General features: G+C 47.0%; 1 protein-coding gene across 6 annotated transcripts in view; it reads right to left on the minus strand.

The window, feature by feature from the left end:
* The window catches only part of NRP2 (neuropilin 2), a 130,403-nt gene extending 112,258 nt beyond the window's left edge, over positions 1–18,145 (minus strand). For 2 of the 6 annotated variants that reach the window (XM_010602342.3, XM_010602349.3), the window contains exons 1-2: positions 17,328–18,145; positions 506–683 (exon numbers count right to left, since the gene is read on the minus strand). In XM_010602342.3, coding sequence (XP_010600644.1) covers positions 506–683; positions 17,328–17,400 — 251 coding nt within the window. In that variant the 5' untranslated portion in view covers positions 17,401–18,145. The remainder of the gene's footprint in view (positions 1–505; positions 684–17,327) is intronic. The other 4 variants (XM_010602347.3, XM_010602355.3, XM_010602362.3 and 1 more) reach the window with 3 other exon arrangements.
* Between the last annotated feature and the right edge of the window lie 4,883 nt (positions 18,146–23,028).

Here is a 23,028-nt window from a genome sequence, read left to right on the forward strand (position 1 = left end):
GAAATGGGGTTTTAAAGTCCAGCTGCCTGTCACCACATGAAAGTTCTCCCTCCACCACCAGGGCGTTATTCTTTACACTTTTCACCCAAGAAGGCAGTCCCCAGGTGGTGCAAACTTTTAAAGCACTGGGCAGCTAACAGCTATCTGAAAGGTTGGAAGTTTGAGTCCGCTCAGAAGTGTCTCAGAAGAAAGGCCTGGAAATCTACTTCTGAAAAATCAGCCATTGAAAACCCCATGGAGCACAGTTCTACTCTGACACACATGAGGCTGCTATGAGTCGGAACTGACTCAAGTGTAACAGGTTATGGGATCAACTGGGCCTCTTTTTCCCCATGAAAGAGAAAGTCATGTTGAAGTTTTGCTCTATGATCAAGACGTACCATTGGTTAGTGGGTGCTGGGGCAATGGGTGCTGACGTTGGGTGGCAGAGGGAGCAGGAGTATGAGGGGGACAGGTGAGCAGTGTTACTCCCACGGGTACCACAGGGGACTGGGATAGTGCTTACTTGCAGTCGTGCTTCTCGATTTCAAAGTGAGGGTTGAAGTTGAGGACGATCTTCTGGTTGGGTTCGGGGGCATAAACAATCCACTCGCAGTTCTGGTGGGAGGGATAATCCTGGGGATAGCCTGGGGAGGTGATGTAGCCAGCATCCTTGGAATTCAAACGACCCCCACAGGATGGGTCTGAAAGAGAAAGCAAACAACCTAAGAACTTCAAACATGTTACAGCTTTCTCCACACACCCCCACCCCCCCGCCCCGTTTCTCTTTTCTACCAGTGGCCGATTAAAACTATTTTACAGACCTTTTATGGCAGTCCGCAAGGCTAACCTACTTAGTCATTCAGTGGAAGAGATATTTCAGCTCATCCACCCCCTCAAAACAAACACACACACACACACACACACACACACACACACTCTCACTCTCCAAATGAAAATATTCCAGAAAATGGTCATAAATATTCCCAATTACATGGTCTGAGATTAGAAAAACAAGAAAGCTGCAAATTTAACATGCTCCCCTGCCGTTTCCTGTCTCCCTTCTTTGGCCCATCTTCCCTCTCTCGTTCAAACCTTCCATCTCTATCTTTATCTCATAAATCCTTCATTTTACTCCGTGTCTCCCAGGCCAGCCCAGGCAGCCAGCGGTACAGGCTCCAGGAACTGACAATAGTGGTTTTGTGGTGCCGACCCACAAGCGAGCCTGGTAACAATTACATGTGAGACGGAGGAAGCACTTTCAGCTTTGGGCCAGAACAGGCCCTGGAGGGTGATTTTCAGCTTTTTTTTTTTTTTTTAAGAAAGAAAAAGCAAAATCTCCAAACATTTAATTTTCCATAAACCACAAATTCTATTTATTATTTCATTATACACCAAGTGGAAAAATCTGCATTGGAGAATCCACTGGCTCCAACTTCAGAGTTTTGACAAAGGTGCTTTGTGCCAAATGGACTCCTGTATTGTTTCCACGCTTTTCTGCTCACTGTCCCTCCTGCCTGGACACCAACACCAGAGTGTGCTGCTGCTTTACCCAGCTGTCATCAGCCATGTGCAAGGTGGCTGCAGGGGAGTAGCTGACTCTCCCCTTCCCAGCGGTACCTGGCTAGAGGTTAACAGCACCATGTGGGCCGGGAGGGAAGGGAACGATCTTCAAAGGCAGCAAAGGTGGGTGATGACATTTGAAGACGCTCATATCTTTGGGAATAAAGTTCTATAGTCCCCAGGAGGGGTTCTTGGGAAATGGGGGGTTTTGCTTAACACCGCAGCAGAACAGAAGACAGGAAGGCACGAGAGACATGCAAGTATTCAGAAGCCACTTGGAGATCTTCCTGAGATGTATGCCTCTCTTAGCATCAATCACGATTTAATATCGCCATCTGCATGGAACAGCAAGGGCCCGTGAATTATGTATTACGGCTCAGCAGCCACCCTCCAGGATGGGGTCTTTCTCCTGTGTTCCCTCTTTGAGGCAAAGGGTCATGCATTTTTTAACTCTACAGGTGCACTTGACTATTCCCCACGTCTGCTGGCATTACTGTCTTCCAGATCTCTGCTTTAGATTAGCGCTTGACAGGCTTTAAATGCATAAAAGATGGGCACGCTGCACAATGGTGGTTGGGACACACAACTCCAAACCAGTAGCCTTTTAGGCATCCCGCCTTCAAGAGCTCAAACTGTGCCTTGCGGAACTGCCAGAATCTAATGGATTCAGGTTCCATTTCCTACTGGGTGAAAAACAAAAGCAGGCCATTTCTCCTGGCTAGCAGAGACCACATCATCTTCTTTCTGATGACTGTGCACCTTGCCCAGTCCAGGAGGACAATGAGCCTGTCCCTCACACCCAGACGCGGATGAGGCCAGCCCTGAGGCCAGGGACTGCCTGCTCCTCTGCATCCAGTCCTGCAGGCTTTCCAGGAGCCCACACCACTCACCCACGCTGGGTACTCAGCATCTTCCAGCAAGTTGTCAGATTGTGGCCTATTGCTCCTGGCTCATGAATGTGAAATAGGGCCAAAAGTGGCCATCTGAGAAAGCAGAAGAGTGGGTACTTAGATCACCAGTTGCTCTTGCCAAGCTAGCAGAAGAGCAAATTTTCTATGATGTAGAGCTTCTTTTAAGGCCTCTGTGTAGCAGAAACCATTTGCACGTGACTGTTCACATAAAGAAAACCCTGGTGGCATAGTGGTTAAGTGCTACGGCTGCTAAGCAAAAGGTCTGCAGTTCAAATCCACCAGGCGCTCCTTGGAAACTCTATGGGGCAGTTGTACTCTGTCCTGTAGGGTCGCTATGAGTCGGAATCGACTCAACGGCAGTGGGTGATGGTGGTAGAGTTAATATAAAGGTTGTTGGTTCAAAGCCACCCAATGGCACTGTGAAAGTCCTGATGATCTGCTTCTGTAAAAGTTACAGCCCAGAAAACCCTGTGGACAGGAATAGATCACCCAATAGACAAGGTGTGCATAGACTTACTTGTGCTTATTCACTCATCTGTAATGTACAATTTCAAAGTAGTAGTGCAAAAATTTATAGTGCACAGATTTCAAAGATGTGGTGAAACCCATGTGAAATTGTGCACTACAGATTAGTAAGTAAACACAAGTAAGCCTGTGCATGCCTTGCTTACCGGTTAATCCGTCCCTGCCTATGGAGCAGTTCTACTCTGTAACACAAGGGGTCACCAGGATTTGGAAGTGACTGGATGGCAAGGGGAAACCCTGGTGGTGTAGTGGTTAAGTATGACTGCTGCTAACCAGAAGGTCCAGGCGCTGCTTGGAAACTCTATGGGGCAGTCCTACTCTGTCCTATAGGGTCACTCTGAGTTGGAATTGGCTCAGTGGCAGTGGGTTTTTGGTTGGATGGCAATGGGTTTGGTTGGTTGTTTGCTTTGTTTGTAGAGCTCCTTTGCCAGTTATTTTGCAGAAAACTGCAGCCCATAATATTAACTGTAGCCCCAACTCACCCCACGCCGTACCTTTTGACATGGAACCCATCAGAAGAAACCTGAGCTGAGCTCCTGATAGTAACCATTATGACTTCCACATCATCCATACTCTCTTCCTCCTTTCTCCATCCTCTCACTCCTTCTCTGCAATTACTCTCAAAAGAAAAACTTCTCCTTCTCAACACCTCACACCCCAGATTTAAGCTTTTAGTAATTAGACCAGGCAATGGTCTGACTGCTGTCAGCAGTAAGGACAGAAAATCTTCCTCATAGGAAGCTTCTATTTCTCATTCACATCAGAAGTGATCACTTCCCCCCTTAATTTTTTTCAACTACATATATTCCATAGCATATAGTCTACATTTTCTCCGTTTAAAAAATGAAGAAAAGGAAAAAGAAGTAGCCTGCTTGTCTTTTTTGCCCTTTCTTTAGCTGAAGAACATCAAGGCATTTATTAAAACATCTGAGAACTCATAAAAACATCTGCTTTCGTTGTGTGTGGTTAACCTCTTCAACACCCAAACATTTATATCCTCGACATTCTTATTTGGATCGCGCACACACTCAAAAACGCACACAAACACATATATTGAACACACATCAGTTACATGTACGTATTAGTAATTCACACTTCAGTCCTGTACACACTTTCACACCCTCTCACAAAATATTACACATCATTTGCACAGACGTATATCCACAAAGATAAATACTAGAATTTCCATCTCTATTTTTCTCGGAGAGAACAGAATTCTTGAAATAGGTAAGTAAAAATTGCAAAGAAAACCGACTTCATCCTTCTATACCTCCTCTTGATAACTGTTCATTTCCAGGTTTGGGGTTTCTTAAACATGCACATACCCCAAATTGAAATCAGCTAGAATTTCTTCTGAAGAGCTGTATCAAGCATTACTTTGGGGCCCTTTATTGTGTTCCAAAACGAAATTCGCAAATGCTTTCTGTTCTGTTTTAGAAGAGTCAAGCCAAGCCAAAGCAGAGTTGAACTCAAGGGCAAACCCCTGAAGGCCAGTCTCCACATACAGATGGGAAGTTGACCCTGCTGAAGCTTGAGCTCCTGAGCCTGTCTGGTGAGTTGACAAGGGCCTTCATTCTCCAGCTATTTCATGAGTACCTTCCACCTGGGGCAAATCCATTTCTCAAAAACAAGTAGCAAAACCCAGGCCTGGACTGTTCAAGGCAGGTTTCCTCTACATCAGGGAGAGAAGTCTACAGGATGGGCCAGGCCAAGCCAGATAAAGACCCGAGAGGCCCAAGAATGAAAGGATTAAAGTCACACCTCTAGATGTAGTTTGAAAGAAAGAGAACAGTAAATTATAAAGTGTAAGGAAGTCCAACAAAGTTCTGATTTTTTTCCCCATAATGACTCCTTAGGTACTTGTATTTGAAATGTAAATGTCAAATAATTTTAAATCTCTGTATTTATTCATGGTTTGTTTTTAGTTTTCTTTCAAGTACCCTTGCTTTGTTGGTGGCCTGAGCACCATCTTTTGCTGCCTGGGGATAAGACGGACCTGGATCAGGTAGAGGATTGTGTATTCATCTATTTATAATTCTAAGTCACCTGGCCAACTTCAGAAGGAGCTTATCCTAGTACAGAATCAATTTAAGAAAAATCACAGGCCCCTTGGTAATCAGGAGTCCCTGGGTAGCGCAAAGGGCTAAGCACTTGGCTACTAGCTAAAAGGCTGGTGGTTCAAACCTACCCAGAGGCGCCTTGGAAGACAGACCCGGTGATCTGCTTCCCAAAGATCACAGTCTTGAAAACCCTATGGAGCAGTTCTATTCTGCACACACGGGGTCACCAGGAGTCAACAACAAATTACCAGTTGCAGTCAAGTCAAATCCAACTCATGACAACCCCATGTGTGTCAAAATAGAAGTGTGCTCCACAGGGTTTTCAATGACTGATTTTTTTTTTTAGAATGAGATTGCCAGGACTTTCTTCTGAGGCATTTCTAGATGGACTTGAACCTCCAACTTTGCGGTTAGCGGGTGAGTGCTTTAGCCATTTTCACCTCCCAGGGACTCCTAGGAAGTATTAGGAAGGGGTTGGGATAAAAGAAGCTTGTAAAAAATCTGGTCTGCATTCTAAGGAAATTCAAACGGAGTTGTTTTAAAGGAACATGGCAAGGCCTGAACTTGACAATAATATTTACTAAAAACCAAAGCCTGGCTATAGTGAGGACTCTTAAATAATCAGAATTACAATGCCTTACTCCACAACAGCCCAGGAATCTAGTTGGTGATACCAGGCAACAGCCTGCTGGCAGCCCTGCGGTATAAGAAGAGCAATCAGATCAGCTGGTTAGTTGAACTAAAGGACAGAGTCCTTGGCAAAAACAGGGGAACCTGCAAACTGGCTGGATGTGGGGTTGGTAAGTCAGGCTGTTGTCAAGGTGGATCTGGTGTAATGGAACTGGGTTACTATGAAAAGAAAAGGGTGACTTCAGTAAGAAGAAGAAACGCAGCCTCTGGATCCTTAATTCAGTGTGACCTTCCTGAGTCTCAGTTTCCTAAACTGTAAAATGAGTGGATTGAATTAAGTCTGTAGTTCTCAATGTTCTTTTTAAAGGTGGTATTTTTTTTTTTTTCCTCAAGCAAAATTCTACCCAGAATCCCAAGGTTCAAAGAAGATAAAAGTGGAGCTCTTCTTGGGTGCTGGGAAGGAAGGTCTCGGGAGGAGTGTGGAATTCCATCTTCCCAGCCCCTCCCTTCATCCCTGAGGGGTTTTTCTGCAAGAACATGTGGGGCTTCATGGAATATGGTTTGAAGCCCACTGAACTAGATCTCAATTCCCTTATTTATTAAAATGACATGGAAAAGAGAAAGAGTAAAAGGATTAGAAGAAATCTATTTCTTAAATGTACCTGAGGACACTTGGAGGAGAAAAACATTTGGACTCATTTCTCGGAAAATAATATCCTTCGTTTACTTTATAACTTATCCTTTATCCACAGCGTAATCCCATCCTGTCCCTATTTCCACAGCATTGTTTTCTTTTAATTATTAGTAAACTCTTTCCCCTACTTAAAAAGAGAGAAGGTTGTCACCTTGCCACTTAACTCACTCCAACAGGGCAGTTTACTGGGAGTATTATGGAATCAAGAGTAAAATCAAACCAGACCAAACCTGTTGCTGTAGAGTCAATTCCGACTCATAGCGACCCTACAGTAAGAAGCCTTACATTGCAGTCTGGTCTCACCACTGGCTAGCTGTGTGACTTTGAGTGAATTATTAAATGTCTCTGAGCCTTTGTTGTCTCATCTCTATGAACGACAGGAGAGTGATTCTAAAAATTAGTTCTGTTGTTGTTATGTGCCATCTCCAATTCCAACTAATAGTGACCCTATAGGACAGCAGAACTGCCCCATAGAGTTTCCAAGGCTGTCATCTTAACAGAAGCAGATTGCCACATCTTTCTCTGGTGGAACAGCTAGTGAGTTTGAACTAAAGACCTTTTAGTTAGCAGCTGAGTGCTTAACCACTGTACCAACAGGGCTCTTCCAGTATGGATACACATTAACATAAAGAAAACAGAAACCCCACAACTGGACCAATAAGCAACATCATGATAAACCGAGAAAAGACTGAAGTTGTCAAGGATTTCATTTTACTTGGATCCATGATCAATGCCCATGGAAGCAGCAGTCAAGAAATCAAACAAAGTAGTGCATTGGGCAAATGTGCTGCAAAAGACCTCTTCGAAGTGTTAAAAGGCAAAGATGTCACTTTGAGGACAAAGGTACACCTGACCCAAGCCATGGTATTTTCAATTGCCACATATGCATGCAAAAGCTGAACAATGAATAAGGAAGACTCAAGAAGAACTGATGAATTATGGTGTTGGTGAAGAATATTGAATATACCATGGACTGAGGGCACTGGGTTGGGCCAGAAGAACGAACAAGTCTGTCTTGGAAGAAGTACAGCCAGAGTGCTCCTTGGAAGCAAGGAGAATGAGACTTTGTCTCATGTACTTTGGACATGTTATCAGGAGGGATCAGTCCCTGGAGAAGGACATCATGTTTGGTAAAGCAGAGGGTCAGCGAAAAAGAGGAAGACCCCCGATGGGATGGATTGACACAGTAGGTGCAACAATGGGCTCAGGCATAACAACAATTATGAAGATGCCGCAGGACCGGGTAGTGTTTCGTTCTCTTGTATTTAGGGGTGCCATGGGTTGGAACCGACGGAACAGCACCCAACAATAACAACATAATGAGGCACAGAAGAAAGGCCTGGTGATCTGCTTCCATAAAGATTATAGCCGAGAAAACTTACGGAGCAGTTTTACCCTGTAGAGTCAGCGTGAGTCAGAATTGACTCGACGGCAACAGGTATTTTTTTTTGAGGGGGGGTGGTTTGTAATGAAGTGGGGAAAAGGTCCTATTGGCTAATAGATTGAACCAAAAATTAAAAAGACTGTTTACCTCCCTAGACAACAAGACATTTACTCAACGTATTACCCTTTTTTTGCTGGGTAAGCTTCAAACAAAACTTCAAGATTCTTTGGACGAACACGTCTGTCTTGCATTATGGCGAGTTCGAATCTCTCTTTTCATCACATTAGCTCTGCTGACGTGGGTTTCTTAACTGAGTCTGTGGTTGTGTATTTATAAATATTATGGATACACAGTTCTGTGTGTGAGCGTGTCAACAACAGTGATGCATGAAAAGACCAGAAAGAGTTTCTTTAAATCCCTTGCCCGATCATCTAAGTCCTTTGCTCAGCATTTTAACCAAATTTTGTTCACAAGCTCCGGGTAATCTGCTTTTTAAGAGTTATTTCTGTGATCTGAGGCTGGATTTTGTTTAATTCAAAGCGACGTCAGTCTGTCACAAGACAGTCTCATAAAATCTGTATCTTGGCTTAAGCTGGGGAGAAATGAGCCAATCCATCAGCCCAGGAATGTGGCTGTTTGACCACTTCCTAAGGCAACTGGGAAGGGATACAATCTATTCAATTTATGGGGCCGGTGGCAGTGAAGGATGCACTCCTGAAGGCACAGCAAATGGAAATCTCTCCGAAAAAAAGGGCCATCTGGGAGGGAAGGAGGAAGGGAAGCAGAGAGCGGGAGAGGAAGTCTGCATGTGAGCATGAGTGGCAGTGTGGAAAAAGGAGTCAGGAATGAAGCAAACTTCGCTCTTCAAAAACACCTCTAATGATTTCACAGAGGAAAGAACTGGAAATTGGGCCTGGGAAAAAAACAAAAAACAAAACTGAACCCACTGCTGTTGAGTTGCTTCTGACTCATGGAGACCCCATGTGTGACAGAGTAGAACTGCTCCCCAGGGTTTTCTACTCCGGAATCTTCCCAGAAGCTGTTCACCAGGCCTTTCTTTCGCAGAGCGGCTGAGTGGGTCTGAACCACCAATCTTTAAGTTAGCAGCTGATTGCAAATCACTCGTACCACCAGGGATCCTAAGTCTGGAAATAGAGCCTTTTAAAAGTCTCTTTCCCTCAATCTGGATTCTAAAAATGAACCCTTATTTAATCGTTAAAATGTAAGTTTGATGTGATTACCTCCCCTGACCTCCAATCATGCCACCTGTGGTAACCTTGTTATTTGTCATCTTATATCATAAACAAATGCAATTCCAATAGGGCAGCCGATGTAATATCATTAGTTTATATTTATGTCCTCTGTTTCCCAGCCCTCATTGCAAATGCAATTTTGATGCCATTGATGAGAGATCTGGGATTACAATTCCTGGCCATTTCAACAGACATTTGGGGAAGGAAATAGGAGAATAATTTTGAGGTTTCTCCAAAAGAAAAAAAAAAAGGGAGAAAAAGGTAACACAATATTTTTTCATTTATTTTGATCAACCGAAGGCTTGTGTTGAAACGCCAATGGCTCCCCATTGGTTAGTCAATGAAATCCAAACCGCTTGGTCTAGCAATTTGGGCCTTGCACTTAGCCCACGCTATTATTTCCAGGAAACCCTTGTGGCATAGTGGTTAAGTGCTACGGCTGCTAACCAAAAGGTTGGCAGTTCGAATCCACCAGACGCTCCTTGGAAACTCTATGGGGCAGCTCTACTCTGTCCTATAGGGTCGCTATGAGTCAAAATCAACTCAAAAACGGCTTTGGTTTTTGGTTTTATTATTTCCAAACTTGTTTGCAATTTTTCCCTTCCACACATTCTAAGCTACAACTTCTGAGTGTTCAAACAAACATAATGTCCTTTTCTCTGCTTTCACTGTCCCCTTCACGTGGGATGACTTTCCCAGCTCTAATCTCATCAGCCCTCTCAAGTCCAGCTCAGATGTCACCTCCTCTATGGAGCCCTTCCTGATCTCCCACACCAGGCATATCTTTCCCCTCTCTATACCTCAAATACTGAGTCTGAAGCTCTTTAGCATCTTCTAAGAGATGGCCTTATCAATCCTATTGGACCAAAAACAACTTTCTTTCTGATTGATCTTTGCCAAATCTTATAGAATCAAACCCAGAGCCTTGCCTAAAAGTTAGACTCAATACATTTTGATGAATTAGTAGTTGACTAAGGAATATAAAAAGTATCACTAGAAAGAATCCTAAGAAATCCTAGTTACTAAGTTGTTCTGCTTCTTCAGCTACTACCCTTCTTGCCCAAGCCACAGCTGTTACTAAACACAAATGTTTTTTAAGGGTAAACACAGAGCTTAAATAACTTGTCTGGGATAATAATACCTAATCACAGGTCAAGGTAGAGTTGGTGTGAACTATTTCTCTGAGGACACACTAACCTCAGACAATACGACAAAGCTAAAAGCATACTCACATTTTAATTATGATAATAGTCAAATTAATTTAGCTGACGGTTTTCTTTCCCCTTTATTTTAACCCCCAACCCTCCCAACGGCAAATTCTAAATATCTGTTGTCAGTAGCACTAGAAAGATACAAACTATTAAATTTATCACCAAACTATTAGCTGGTTGTAGACCTTCTCTTACTTGAATTCAGCCCACATCTTTCTACTCAATCCCTCCCCATGTCCCTTCCCCTGGTCCCCAATATGCCTTTTGGGCATACCAGTTTTATTTTCCCCCTTTATCAAAACAATTATTTTTACCATCCAGTCCAGTAATTTGCAATAATTCCCTTTATCTTCTTCATTGAAAGAGGCACTAGAGCCTGGATCATTGGTTATCGTGGAATCTTAGCAGGCCGTGAGCAGGGCGTGCCTGGACATGTGCATTATGCTGGCCTGGCCAGGAGCCCCGTCCACTGCAGGCTACTGGTGAGTACTTTCCTTTTGTTATTCCCAGCCCCCTGCCTTTTTTCTGGATTAGGTCATGACTCTTTTACGAAGACCCAGAGGGAAATGGGATTATTAAGAGTCTTGCTGGGTAAAAGCTATTTTGTCTTTATGATGCCTTTTTTTGAGTTCAGCTGCTGAGGGGCCTTAATGCCAGAGTAGAAGTTATTACATATTCCAGACAGCGCCTTAAACACTGTGTTCCCTGCTGAGCACACTTTCAGGGATGAAGGATGGAAGGGAGGAAAAGGAAAGAAGAGAGAAAGAAAGGAGGGAGAGCGAGAAGGAGAGAGAGGAGGAAAGGAGAGAAAGAGAGAAGGAAATACAGAGGGAGAGAGAAATAAAAGTAGAGGCAAAAACACTGAACGCAGAAGAAAAAAACAAAAAAAACAAAGGAGACGTAAATCTTAGATGAGACTCCAGCAGAGAAGATCCACCTGTGAAGAACAGTGTGGTGGGAGATTATCTGGTCCTTATAAAACACAGACAAAGGTCTAGTGGGGTAAGAGCTGAGAATGAATGAATAATTATTTACTCCCCCCACCAAATCTTATAAAAATAACATAAACTTACTACAAGAGATATAGCGTGCTTTCTAATGACCATGAGATATAGTTAATCCCAATAAAGCTGGTTTAAAAACTAAGTGACATCCAAATAGGCTTCATATGTGCCAAACAGCATGTTATGTATTCTGACATAGCACAATGAGGTAGTACTATTATTAAATACATTTTACAAATAAGGAAGCTGAGGCACAGAGAGATTAAGTATACTGATCACACAAGAGTCTTTGGATCACGGAGCTGGTCAGTGGCTGCGCTGGCTTCAACATCTCTGAAGCTGAGAAGTCCAGTGAGAGTTCCCCCCAAAACTTCTCAGTGACAAACTTATTCAGTGGCATTTAGGGAAAGACACACATGTTGCCTGTTTGTAAACCCCTTTTTCTCTCCCTGTGCCAGTAATCTGTCTGTGTGAACAATGAGAGATGTGTCCAAGGCTGGGTTGTGAGTGGGCTGGAAGCACTTAACACCTTCTCTGCTCCTAGAACACACAGACGCTCCTTGTCATCCTGGCCCTCTTTCCTGTGCTCTGGGGACCCAGGGGGATAGGATGCTCCAGTTTGACACTGTGTCACAACATCGGAGGCTGTTGGCAACTCTCCTTTCTTCTCGATCCCACTTTTCCCTATACTAATATCACATTGTTATTGTTCTACTGCATTGGAGCAGCATTTTCAGAAATTGGGATTTATTTTTATAGCACAGCTGGTCTGCCAAAGGTCACATAATTTGGCAACATTCCCAGTAGTTAAAAATTAATTTCTCCTTATTAATACAACCAAGGTCCCCTAGGATCGGAGCTCAGCCTTATCTAAACTTGACAGCTTCCTAAACCTTTAGAAGATGCTTTCTCCTGGAGGGCCAGCCACGACACAAGGCCACTGTGTCCTGGAATCCACCCTCACTGAATCCAGCTAGGTGATGAAACTGTTGAGCCTTTGGCCATTTCTCACCAAGTCAGATAAAGTTTTGAAAAATGCTGTAGGCTCTCCGGGATAAATTTGGGCAGCATTATCCAAGAATGGGTTAATTCAGGGTGGGGGGGAAGGCAAATTCCTTACTTCTGGGGATCAAAACACATGTCTGACACTCAAGGAGGGTACCACAAACATTATCTGGTAGCAAATGATGGCCAGATGATCAATTACCTCAGATATATTAATGCCCCCTGTTAATGTCAATTAATTGCTGCCTACACTTTACCTTTTAAGTACTTCCTCATCAGTTCAAGAAACTTAATAAGGTATTCTTCTGCTCCATCCTTTAAATAATAGGATTTCATCTTTATTTCCTAAAGTATTTCCAACAGGGCCTTTGGGGAATATACTTTGAAAACTCTACCAGTGAACTTGGCTCTGAATTCTGGGAACTCAGAATTGTCCCACACTTGGGTCACCCAAAGTCAGCTGATTCTCTTGATTGTGTTCGTGAACAGTGAGTGAGATGGAAAACACCACAGTAGAGGCCTCAGAATCACCTAGCCTGTGGTCTCTCTCCTTTTAGGAGTCTCTTGGACACCCCCACCACCCCAGCCCGCCCCACTGCCAGGTGCCTCCCCAACTGTTATTCTCATTCATGCTTCATTGCATGTAAATTGGCATTTGGACTCCGTTGCTTTTTCATACCACGAAGACAGGGACAGCCCTTTCTGTTGCAGAATGTGGACTTCACATTGAGCAGTGGGGGAGGAGAGCCACTTGGCGGAGGACGGTGGGAGTCCTGTCTTCATAGACCACGTTCTAGTCATTGCACCCTCCCAGCCTTTCATTTTGCCCATTGGATGCTCTGTGGCTTAATGTCTGAGGGCCCTGTGGGATGATGACATAAAACTCTCAACACACAGTGCAGCCTGGGCATTCACATTCTACCAGGCACATCTTGAACAAGCAGGGGCCTGTGCTGGAGCCCTCTTGGGGATCTCTCTCTGCTGTTTTGCACTATGTGTTCTGTTGGCAAAGGACAACGGCTACTTATGGGGTACTTTACTGGGCACCCACTGAATGTGGGCATTGAACTCGAGCCCAGAGCAGCTGTCTGTACAGAATCTAAGAGTTTAGAGTTTTGCTTTGCAAATTATTTTACCTGCACACAGACAGCCAGCCCGCAGTTCGGGGAGAGAGACTAAAAGAAACCCTCTTCAAACCCTGACCTGGCGCCTAGACTGTCATTCCTTCTCTCTCAGGATTTGTTTGAACCCAGATCTGTTCCCTACAGCCAATTTACACCCCTTATCTGATCATCCTGTCCAGACTAAAGGTTGAATTGACCCTGTCTGCCCATGTCCATGACAATGGTGTTAAAGCCCAAGCACGGATCAAAGCTTTCCTATAGGTGGGGGTGGGGTCGGAGGGTGGTTATAGGGCCTGGGCTTTTTTGGCTAAGAGCGGTGTGTCTCGGAGGTGAGGACTTCAGGGCTACGCGTCGCCACCATATGAAAAGGACTGTCCATTGCCAGTTTGAATGATTTCTTGAGCAAAACCCAGTCCCCCGCGGCCTGCGACTAACTAGCAAAAGGGCGTTGCGTGGCCAGGCGCAGACGCGGAATGGCCAGCGCCAGGGGGCTCTCCACTCGGTCTGAAACCGCAAGGAAGGGAGGGGAGAGAGCTGAGCGGTGAGCACATGTCAAGAAACCGGGCATCAATCCCCTCCCCTTCCAGAAGAAATCCAACCGGAGCCGCAGGAGCTGCAAGACAACCGGTCGGATCCTCTAAGCTTGGTTGGGAAAGTTGATTCCCGCCCCGTTGATGACTGCCAGAGGGGCAACCCCACCCCCACCCCGCCGACCTCCAGACGCTCAGCTCTGCGGGTCCCTCCGCCCCTCGCCCAGCAGCCTGGCGCTGGGGTCGTAGAGGGAGCGGCTGCAGCGCAGTCAGCCCGAGGCAAGTGGTGGGGACACCATTTAATCACAGCTCGCCTCGCTTCTGTTAGTGTGTGTTGATATTAAAAAGAAATCAATCAGTGGAAATGAAGCCTTGGACGTGCATTTCTTTTTCTCACGTGGAAAAGCAAAGAGCGAGGCGGCGGGGGAGGGGAGGAGGGAACTGTCCGGCGACTGCAGAGGTTTCTCCCGGGGAGAGCGCCGCAGCCGCATCTTAACTTTCCGGCGTTGGGCAGCGTCGAGGAAATGTCGCAAGCTTCTCCCTAGGGGTGTCCTGAGTCAGGAGGAGGAGGAGGGGACCGGAAGTTGGAAGTGGCCAACTTCGCCGAGGCTTGAGCCTCAGCTTTGCTTTCGCTGGGAATATAGTTGCCTAATAGAATGTTTACGGCTCTCTCGGCTCTGTTTCCGCTGCGTAGCCCAAACAAATCGATGCGGCGTTAGAGACGGCGCTGGGTAGTGAGGGGTGGGGACGACCTGGGGGGCCAACACGCCCTCACCAAGTGGATACCCTAACCCTAGCGCCGCAAGCTTTTCACCTGTTCCGGCGCACGGGCGGGCGCTCGGCGCCCAGCACTTCAAGGGGAGGTGCAGATTGCGCGCGTTTCCGCGGCTCAAACCGGCTCCTCCCGGCCTCTCTCCGTCCTCCACTCGGAAATCCCACCCCGGCTTCCCACCACCCAGCTCGGTCTGTGCCTGGGTCCCTGACTCCGCCAGCCCCGGGTCCCGCAGAGCCGACTCTCCAAGCACGGCAGAGAGCATTTGGCGCAGAGCTGTGCTGGGAGGGGGGAGGGGCGGAAGGGGGCGCCCCGGGCCGGGCAATCAGCCCTGAGTGCTTGGGCCTAGGAGGGAGGAAGGCAGGCGGCGGCGCTGCGACCTGGCAAGGCAGCGTGGCCGGGAAAGGGGAACCCAGTGCGCGGCGCCCTTGCGCCCTCTCTGCCACCCGACAGCCGTCGGGACCGCGCGCCGAGGACGCGGGCTATTTGCGCAGTGGCTGTCCTGCGCTCACCTTTCACCCTCCCTTTCCCCTGACTCTCCTTTTCGGAATCGGTTCCCGCCGGGGGTGGCGGCGGCTGGGCCCGGCCCTCTCTCGGTCGGCGCGCACGGGTGAGTCAGAGGTCTCGATCGGCCTCGCCCTTTTCAACCCGGTGCCATATCCTCGGGTGCCAGTCGGCTGCTCGGGCTGAAAGCCCGAGGGGCCCGCGCGGCATGCGATCGCTTTTTGACTGGGCTGGAGAAGAGGGGAACCCAGTGCCCGGCGCCCTCACTACGAGTGGGTCCCGGCTGCCCGCGCGGCCTCGTGGTGGGTGACTTGCCCCGCGCCTCTGCGTTTCTCTGGAAGTGACGCAGCGCGGTCCCGGGTTAGGGATGGGAAGGGGTTCCGCAGAGAGCTCGGGAGGCAGGTGGCAGAGCGGGAGTTGATTCGAGCGGGTGTCGCACACACACGTACACGCACTCCAAACAGCGCTCGGGGACAGATGTGCGAACATCTGGGTTGGAGATAGCCCGAGTCTTCACGACCCCTCCTGTTGCGCACAGCACACGAAACCTGAAGTTGTGTGTGTCTGTGTTTGTGTGCCGGTGCGCGCTCTCGCGCGCCTTGGGCCTACAGGAGTCTTCCTGAATACATAATGTACCGTCCGCACCCTCACTGCGCGCGTACACACATACACAAACAGCGAATCACACAAACATACTTAATTTACGCAGTATCCAGGTCTGTAGGAGGTAATTTAATTTCGCTTCAAGCTGGGAATTTAGAATTAAGGCAAGAGGAATGGGAGGCACAGGGAATCTCCCCAAGTGTGACCTGCACCCATCCCTTTGATGAGTTTTGCAGCTGCCCTGACGACCAGTCATGGCAGAGAAGGGGCAGCAAACTGGGGAGTTGGGAGGCTTGTGCATTCCAGAATCTTCCTCCCCCTAAAATACACACCCAAGCTTAAAGTGGGTGTGTGTACCTGTGCTGGAAGGGGAGAACTGGAGTGCCAGGCACAAAGCTCCTCTTTCGTTAAACCAAGCTCTCACAGGACTCACTAGCGGATGTCGATGATGCCCAGGTGGCTGCATGGGGTGAGACCTGCAACTGAGGCCATGGCCTGGGGTTAGAGCACTTGAGGAAGGTTTTTTTCCTCCTCTGTTTTCCCTATTTCCTCCATAGCTGGGTTCCCCATCCCTAATCACCTGTAGCAGCAGCTTAGCTTTGTCAAATTCCAGACACTTTGCAGACGGGAGAGAGGCTCGCCCTGGAGTGTGGTCCTGGGAAGGAAGGATGAGTCTCACTAGATTCCCTGAGGTCAGAGATTCCTTGTCAGGGAGTATGTCCCTGCTACTCCCCACAAATGCTGGCCCCAGACTGTTCTGGGCCTTGGTGCTTATCTCCTGCAGTCCGTCCACACACCCTTTTTGGCAGTGGTTGAGTACAAATTCCACTCAAAAGTTTCTAAGCACTTCACAAGAGTGAGAGACCTTAGAAGGCCAGGCATTTTGCTTTATCTAATAATAATTTTTAAAAGAACACATGATTTACTTTCCCAGAAGACACACGGATAAGGGAAAGAGAACAGGGACCACTAACGGCCTTGGTTGCCAGAATCGACCAACCCCAAGCCCCTGTCTCAGCCACAAACCAACTTGCTTCATCAGTCAAATCCAATGATTTTTTTTTTTTTGAGTGGTATCCACCCATTCCACGAAGAATCTGCAGCATTGAAAATCCAAGTTAGTCTCTTGTCTTTCCGAAGCCCTTCGGTTAACATTGCTCAATGTAGCTAAGTGGAGGGAATGCAAATGATTTATATTTCGCTGGCTAGGTTGAGGAAACTCAAGGGAGATGTGTTCTGCTTCAAAACGGGGAAAAAATCCCCCAAAACTGTAATGCTAAGGCTTTGTAGTATTTTTAAACCTTTGATTCAGTCCATATGTGACATCTGAACACCGCCAAATTCTGTTTCAAAACACACCCGCACACACACACACACACACACACTCCTAGCAGGAGAGAAAAGTTGGGTTTTGACTGTCTCGTTGGTGTAGGGAGGGCCAGCAGGGATCTCTTTAAGTTATTGAGTATTAAGGGAGCCTACTTCTGTACTGTGCCGCGTCGCCCCCTGCATTAGCAGTCGCTTTTAAAGGAAAAGCATGTTAAAAAAAAAAAAAAAAAACTTTCTGGGGCTTACCTGGTTGGCCTCTCACTTCTTGTCCTGAATAGTAGAGCGCTAAGAAAACCCAGATGAGAGAAAACATATCCATTTCGGAGAAGGAGGCTTTCTCCAGAGCTGAATTTGTAGGTTTCTTGTAATAATTAAAGTCTTTGTGTTTCTTCTCAGTCTCTTATTTTCTTCCTTACAATGTCTTCTGCAAAGATTTCTAATGGTCAGTGTTTCCCTCCTGGGTCCGGACGGCCCGTATTCACCTTTATTCTTGCTGGAATTCCAATCTCGCCAGGAGGAAGGTGGCTCCTGAAATCAGCAAAGGGGGAGCAAGCCGGGAGGAGGGGACCAGTTTCCTCTGAAGAACAAAACACATGAATGTTCTTTTCAGTTCCTCAAAGTGTCATTTCCTTTATCCTACAACATCACGAATATTTCCCAAAAGCCAAACGTGAAAATAATAAAAAAAGAAAAGCCAGGAATTGCCGTGGGCATCGCACGGCTTCCAAGCAGCTGTGTGATCTCAGAGGCGTAAACTGACACACATCCCCCGCCGGCACCCTGGACGGACGCGCGGGCGTAGGCACCGACCGACCGACGGCGCGAGCAGGCGGCGGCCACACAGCTCTTGCCCTCGCCGGGTTCCTCTAGCGGGAGCTTCCCCCGCCGGCTACTGCCGCTTGGTCAGCCTCACGAGGGGAGCCTGCGGATGGAAGCTGCTGCTGCTGCTGCTGGCTGCTGCTGTTAGTGGTGCGGCAGCGGCGGCGGCGGCGGCGGCTGGGATCGCCTGGAGTGAGCGAGCCCCTCTCCGAGTTCGCCGGCGCCCGCCCTCACCTCCACCTCGCCCAGCGCCTCGCCGAGTGGCTTCGCGGCAGAGGATGTGCTGGGGCGGGCTGCGGGCTGCTGCCTCCCTTGCCTTCTCTGCCTCCCCTCGGGCTCCCCCCGCCTTTTCAGGCTGAGCCGCGTGTGGATGTCAGTGCCGCGGCAGAGCTATCCGATTACGCGCCGGCTCAGGGCCCGCCCCTTCTGTGTTCCTGATTAAAGAGGCAGCCGCGGAGAAGCGCGGCGCAAAGGCGAGCTCCGCGGCACCCAACTCGGGCGGGGCGGCTTCCCCAGCCGCCTCTGGATCAAAGTAAAGGCAGCTACCCAGACGCCCCTCTCCCAGCCCGCACCCCCCGCCAGTCCTGCGCACCTCTCTCTGCGCCTGGCCGCGCCGCCCGTGCTTAACGCCCGGGGAAGGAGCGCCCGGTACACCCACCCCCGGGCGCGCTGCCCTCGGCCACGTCGCCCTCGCCCTGAGGGAGACTGTGCGGGAAGCGGAGGAAATCCTTGTTCCCCCTAAATTCCGTGATTCCGATGCCACCCACGCAGAGCCCAACACAATGCCACGCGCGGTGGCGTTACAAGAGGCGCTGGGTGGTGTACAGTGTTTGGGGTAGGAGCTAGGCGGCAGCTCAGCCATGCGTTCGCACAGGCAGCAGTGCGTGGCGGCGACACACACCGTCAGCCCCGGCTGAATAAAACCCCAAACACTTCCAGCGTTTACTACTCAGATCCTTTGTTGCGTCCCAAACATGCTCCTCTGCTCTCCTGTTGAAGATGTAGCTATCCCTGCGCCCCTAACTTGTAGCTATCAGAAGAAGGGCAAAGACCTTCTTCCAGAATTTTTTTTTTTTGTAATTAAATTTGATCCCCCCCCGCCCCCCAAAAAAGTACAGGTACACGAGGGCATCTCCTCGAAGTGGTGCCGTCACTACTTCGATTCACATTGTCCCTATGGAAATGTGGTCACAATGCGAGAGGAAGAAAACAGCATTATGCCAACTGTTTTTAAATGGAGGCCTGAAAACTGTTTAGAGGAACGTGCAAGCTAACAGTGGGGGAAACACTTGTATCTTTGTTTTTGAGGATGGCTTTGTGGATTCCAAACTGTCTTGCTTCTCAAGGCACGTATTACTACCTTATCATAAAGACTATAAGAGGGATAGTATAAATAACACCCGGCATATACCTTTTCTGCCATTCTGCAGATCAAGAAAAATAAGTTTTCAGTAACAAGAAACACACATATCTGACTCCTTTTCTTCTTTGCTTGTCCTTGTGGATTCTTCTGGGTGGTTTCCCTCCTTATCTAGACTTGCCATTAGCTTTGTTTATCACTTTTAGTGTTTGAAAAATCTGTAACTCCCACTTAACTGTTATTTACACTGAGATAACCAAAACAAAATTGAATCAGAAGTGATTTGCAAATAGTTGAGCCGATCCACAGAGGGATTTTAAAGTGCCATGCAGACCCACAGGCTGCATATCACACTGTTAATCTTAGATGCCTGGTTTGAAAGGGCATGTAACAGAGGCCTGGGGAGCTCTTCCAGGGAGCTTATCTTCTGGTTGGTCTAAAGCTACCTTTCATTTTCTTCCTCTCTTCCTTCCTTCTTTTTTTTTTTTTTTAAGGCTTGAGAGCACATCCACATTATTAAAAACTCCGAATTTACATTTTTCCTGTTTAAAGTTCAATTGTAAAGAAAGACTCCCACCCCTCAATATTTAATGAAGTGAAGAGGCAGTCCAGATTCTGAACCTTAAGCAGAGATCACAGTTTAAGTCCTTGCCAAGATGCTAATCTAAGGACAAATAACACTATCTGCAGTGACACCCCCTGAAAGAAGAGGACCCTTTAGTGCCACCTTCCCCCACCACCAGGGGTACCAAACAATTCTAGCAAGTACCCAATGTGGGGCAGTCCTGTTTCTGGAAACATTGTAGTGGGGGTTTAGGTCAAGGGCCTGGGGAGAGGGGAGAGGAGAGAAAAGGTAAACCTAAGGTCACTAAGGAACCCTAAGAATAACAATTCTGGATTTCTAGTCTTGGGGTGAGGAAGTATGAGGATACTTCCAGGGTCCTTGGTCTGGTAGAGGGAAGGGTCGGTCTTGGTTTTCTGCTTTCTGTTCCTGGACCTGAATCTCAGCATTATGGATTTACATTTTTAAGAGATGTCCTAAGCTGGGGAGCTAACTCACTTCCTGCCAGTCCTCTGTACCACCTGAGGCAAGACTTCTCAGTAGTCCACGCCAGGAAAGGTCTGACTTCCTGCAGTAGGATAGGGGGTAAGGCTTTAGTTCAGAGTTCTGGGGTCTCCAAACGGCTCAATGCCGGAACAGTTTTAATCCTCTAGGGGGCAGCACTCAATAAATAATGGTAGCACTACCTAAGGTGACACTTCTGGTTGTGCTTTCGCTTCTAGGTGCTCAAAGTGCTTGTCAGACCAGGAAAAATCTGGAGTGAGACCAGATCTCTCCCAGGTCACTCTGAACAAGACCTCACTGGCCCAGGGAGGGCTTAGAATTGTTTTAACCTAAGACTTCCAAGGGCTCTTGGGAACTAAACACAAATCCCAGGCGTGCCCTATGGAAAATGAACCTTCAGGGAAATTCTCCAGTCTGGGACTGGCTCAGCCATGCTTTCATCTAGGCTGGGATCTCAGGGGTTTGGCTTCAGCTGATTCCCTTTCAACCAGAGGTGCAGTGGTGAGGAGCCAGGCACCCGTATCTTCCAGTATTTTGCGAGTTCACACCTATGACCCTCAGGGAAGCCTGACTACTGAAAGGTCAGTAGCATGATTAGAAACAACAGTTAACAAGTGAGGTTGAGTTCCTGGCAGCAACATCACTCACCAAGGATGTTTTATGTCACTATCCTTAATTGTGAAATAATAATAGACAATCCCATCCTACATTCCATTCCTTTGACAGGAAGGGATGTGGGGAACATAAAAAATAGATTTGTAAATGATGCTAAGAGAAAGGTGTTACCTAGCCACACCCCAGAGGCAACCTTTCCCAGTGGAAAGTTCGGTGTTCCCAGCTAGAGAGTCCCAAACCTGAGGGTGCATCAGAACCACCTAGGGAAAGTGTTAGAAATTCAGATTCCTGGGCTCCATGTTCCTTCAGATTGGGTTCCTTAGGTCTGGGGTGGTATCTGGGAATATTATTTTTAATCCACATTTTAGGTGACTCTGATGCAAATGTTTAATAGGCCAGCAGATGAGAACTTCTGTTCTGATGTCTTATATTTACACATAGCCTGTAATATATATTCATCTGTTGAAAGATACCTGGAAAAATATTCCTTCATCTTTCCTCTCCAGGTACTTTTCAGGTAGAGGCAGATGTTTCAAGAATATGTCACCTAAAGTGCCAGAGTGGTGGGATTCCAGAAATAGCTGTGACAACAACATCAAGAAACCTCACTTCTGGGGATATGGTGGGCTGTGTGTGCGTTGCAGGAACATGTTCTCAGTACCAGTGATGGAGTTTATAGAACTAGATCCAGCCCTTTCACCATCAACCCACTCAGCCATTGCCTATTACTAAAGGTTTGTTTCAGGTATGGTTTTCCATCTATGTTCATCACACTGTACTTATTAAATGCTCATGGATGCATGATTATGCAGGAGGTATGGAAACAAGTAAGACATTTGGGTCTTGAACGCATGATCTGAAAACTCCAGAAGTTTCATGATTCCACGAAGGCTCAATAGATGCCACCTGTCACATGGTGTTTCCCCTTATCTGAGCCTTAAAATCAACAAGCTCTCACCCTGAAAGGGGGATATATGAGGCATAATTGCTCTTTAATCTGTAATTTACTACACTGTACTAGTATTTTTTTTTTTTTTTACTAGTTAAGGCTTAGGTGCATCTGTATCAGAGGCAAAGCTTCAGTTAAAGTGTAATAAAAAAAAAAAATAACCTTCAGTTAAAGTGTTGAGTTGAATCCGACTCATAGTGACCCTATAGGTCAGAGCAGAACTGCCCCATACGGTTTCCAAGGGGCGCCTGGTGGATTTGAACTGCCGACCTTTTGGTTAGCAGCCGTAGCACTTAACCACTGCGCCACCAGGGCTTCCTAGAATTATTCTTTTGTTTGAAGATGAAGTCCAGGTTTCTGGTCAACAGAATTTGTTTTCTTACTTCCCCTCACCACTACCACTTACCCCTTAAACAATCAACATTTTTCTTTTTTTCAGCGTACTTGCATACTACCTAAACCTGTTGCATCCAGTTGAATCCGACTCATAGTGACCCTGTGGTTCAGAGTAGAACTGCCCCGTAGGGTTTCCAAGGCTGTAATCTTTATGGAAGCAGAGTGCCACATCTTTCTCCTGCAGAGCAGCTGATGGGTTGGAATTGTCCACCATTCAGTTAGCAGCCGAGCATTTAATCACTGTGCCACTACTGCCTTGTAGTCTCTATTTGAATATTTCCATTGGTGAGTTCCCAGAATCCTTAAAGATTTCCATAAAAATTTGAAAACTCCTTTACACTGTAAGCATGTCTCATCAATTTCTCAGGCACAAGCACTGGGTCTCATAAGAGGTAACCTTATTAATGAAAAAAAAGCAAAATCTACTCAAAATCTACTCAAACATCACTCAAATCCTTGGTCTTCAAGTCAATTCCAACTCATGGAGACCCCAAATGTGTCAGAGTAGAACTATGCTCCATAAGGTTTTTAATGCTGATTTTTTAGAAGTAGATCACCAGCCCTTTCTTCTGAGGTACCTCTGGGTAGACTCGAACTTCTAGTCTTTCCGTTAGCAGCCAAGCACATTAACTGTTTGTACCACCCAGAGACTCAGAATCCTTGGCAGAGGAAACTGAAGAAGTTATATTGCTCCCTCTGCTTTGCTTGGCTTAATCATGAGGTAGGCCTCCCTCTGCTATGC

Source organism: Loxodonta africana, chromosome 6, assembly GCF_030014295.1.
Source record: "Loxodonta africana isolate mLoxAfr1 chromosome 6, mLoxAfr1.hap2, whole genome shotgun sequence".
NCBI classification, from domain to species: domain Eukaryota; kingdom Metazoa; phylum Chordata; class Mammalia; order Proboscidea; family Elephantidae; genus Loxodonta; species Loxodonta africana.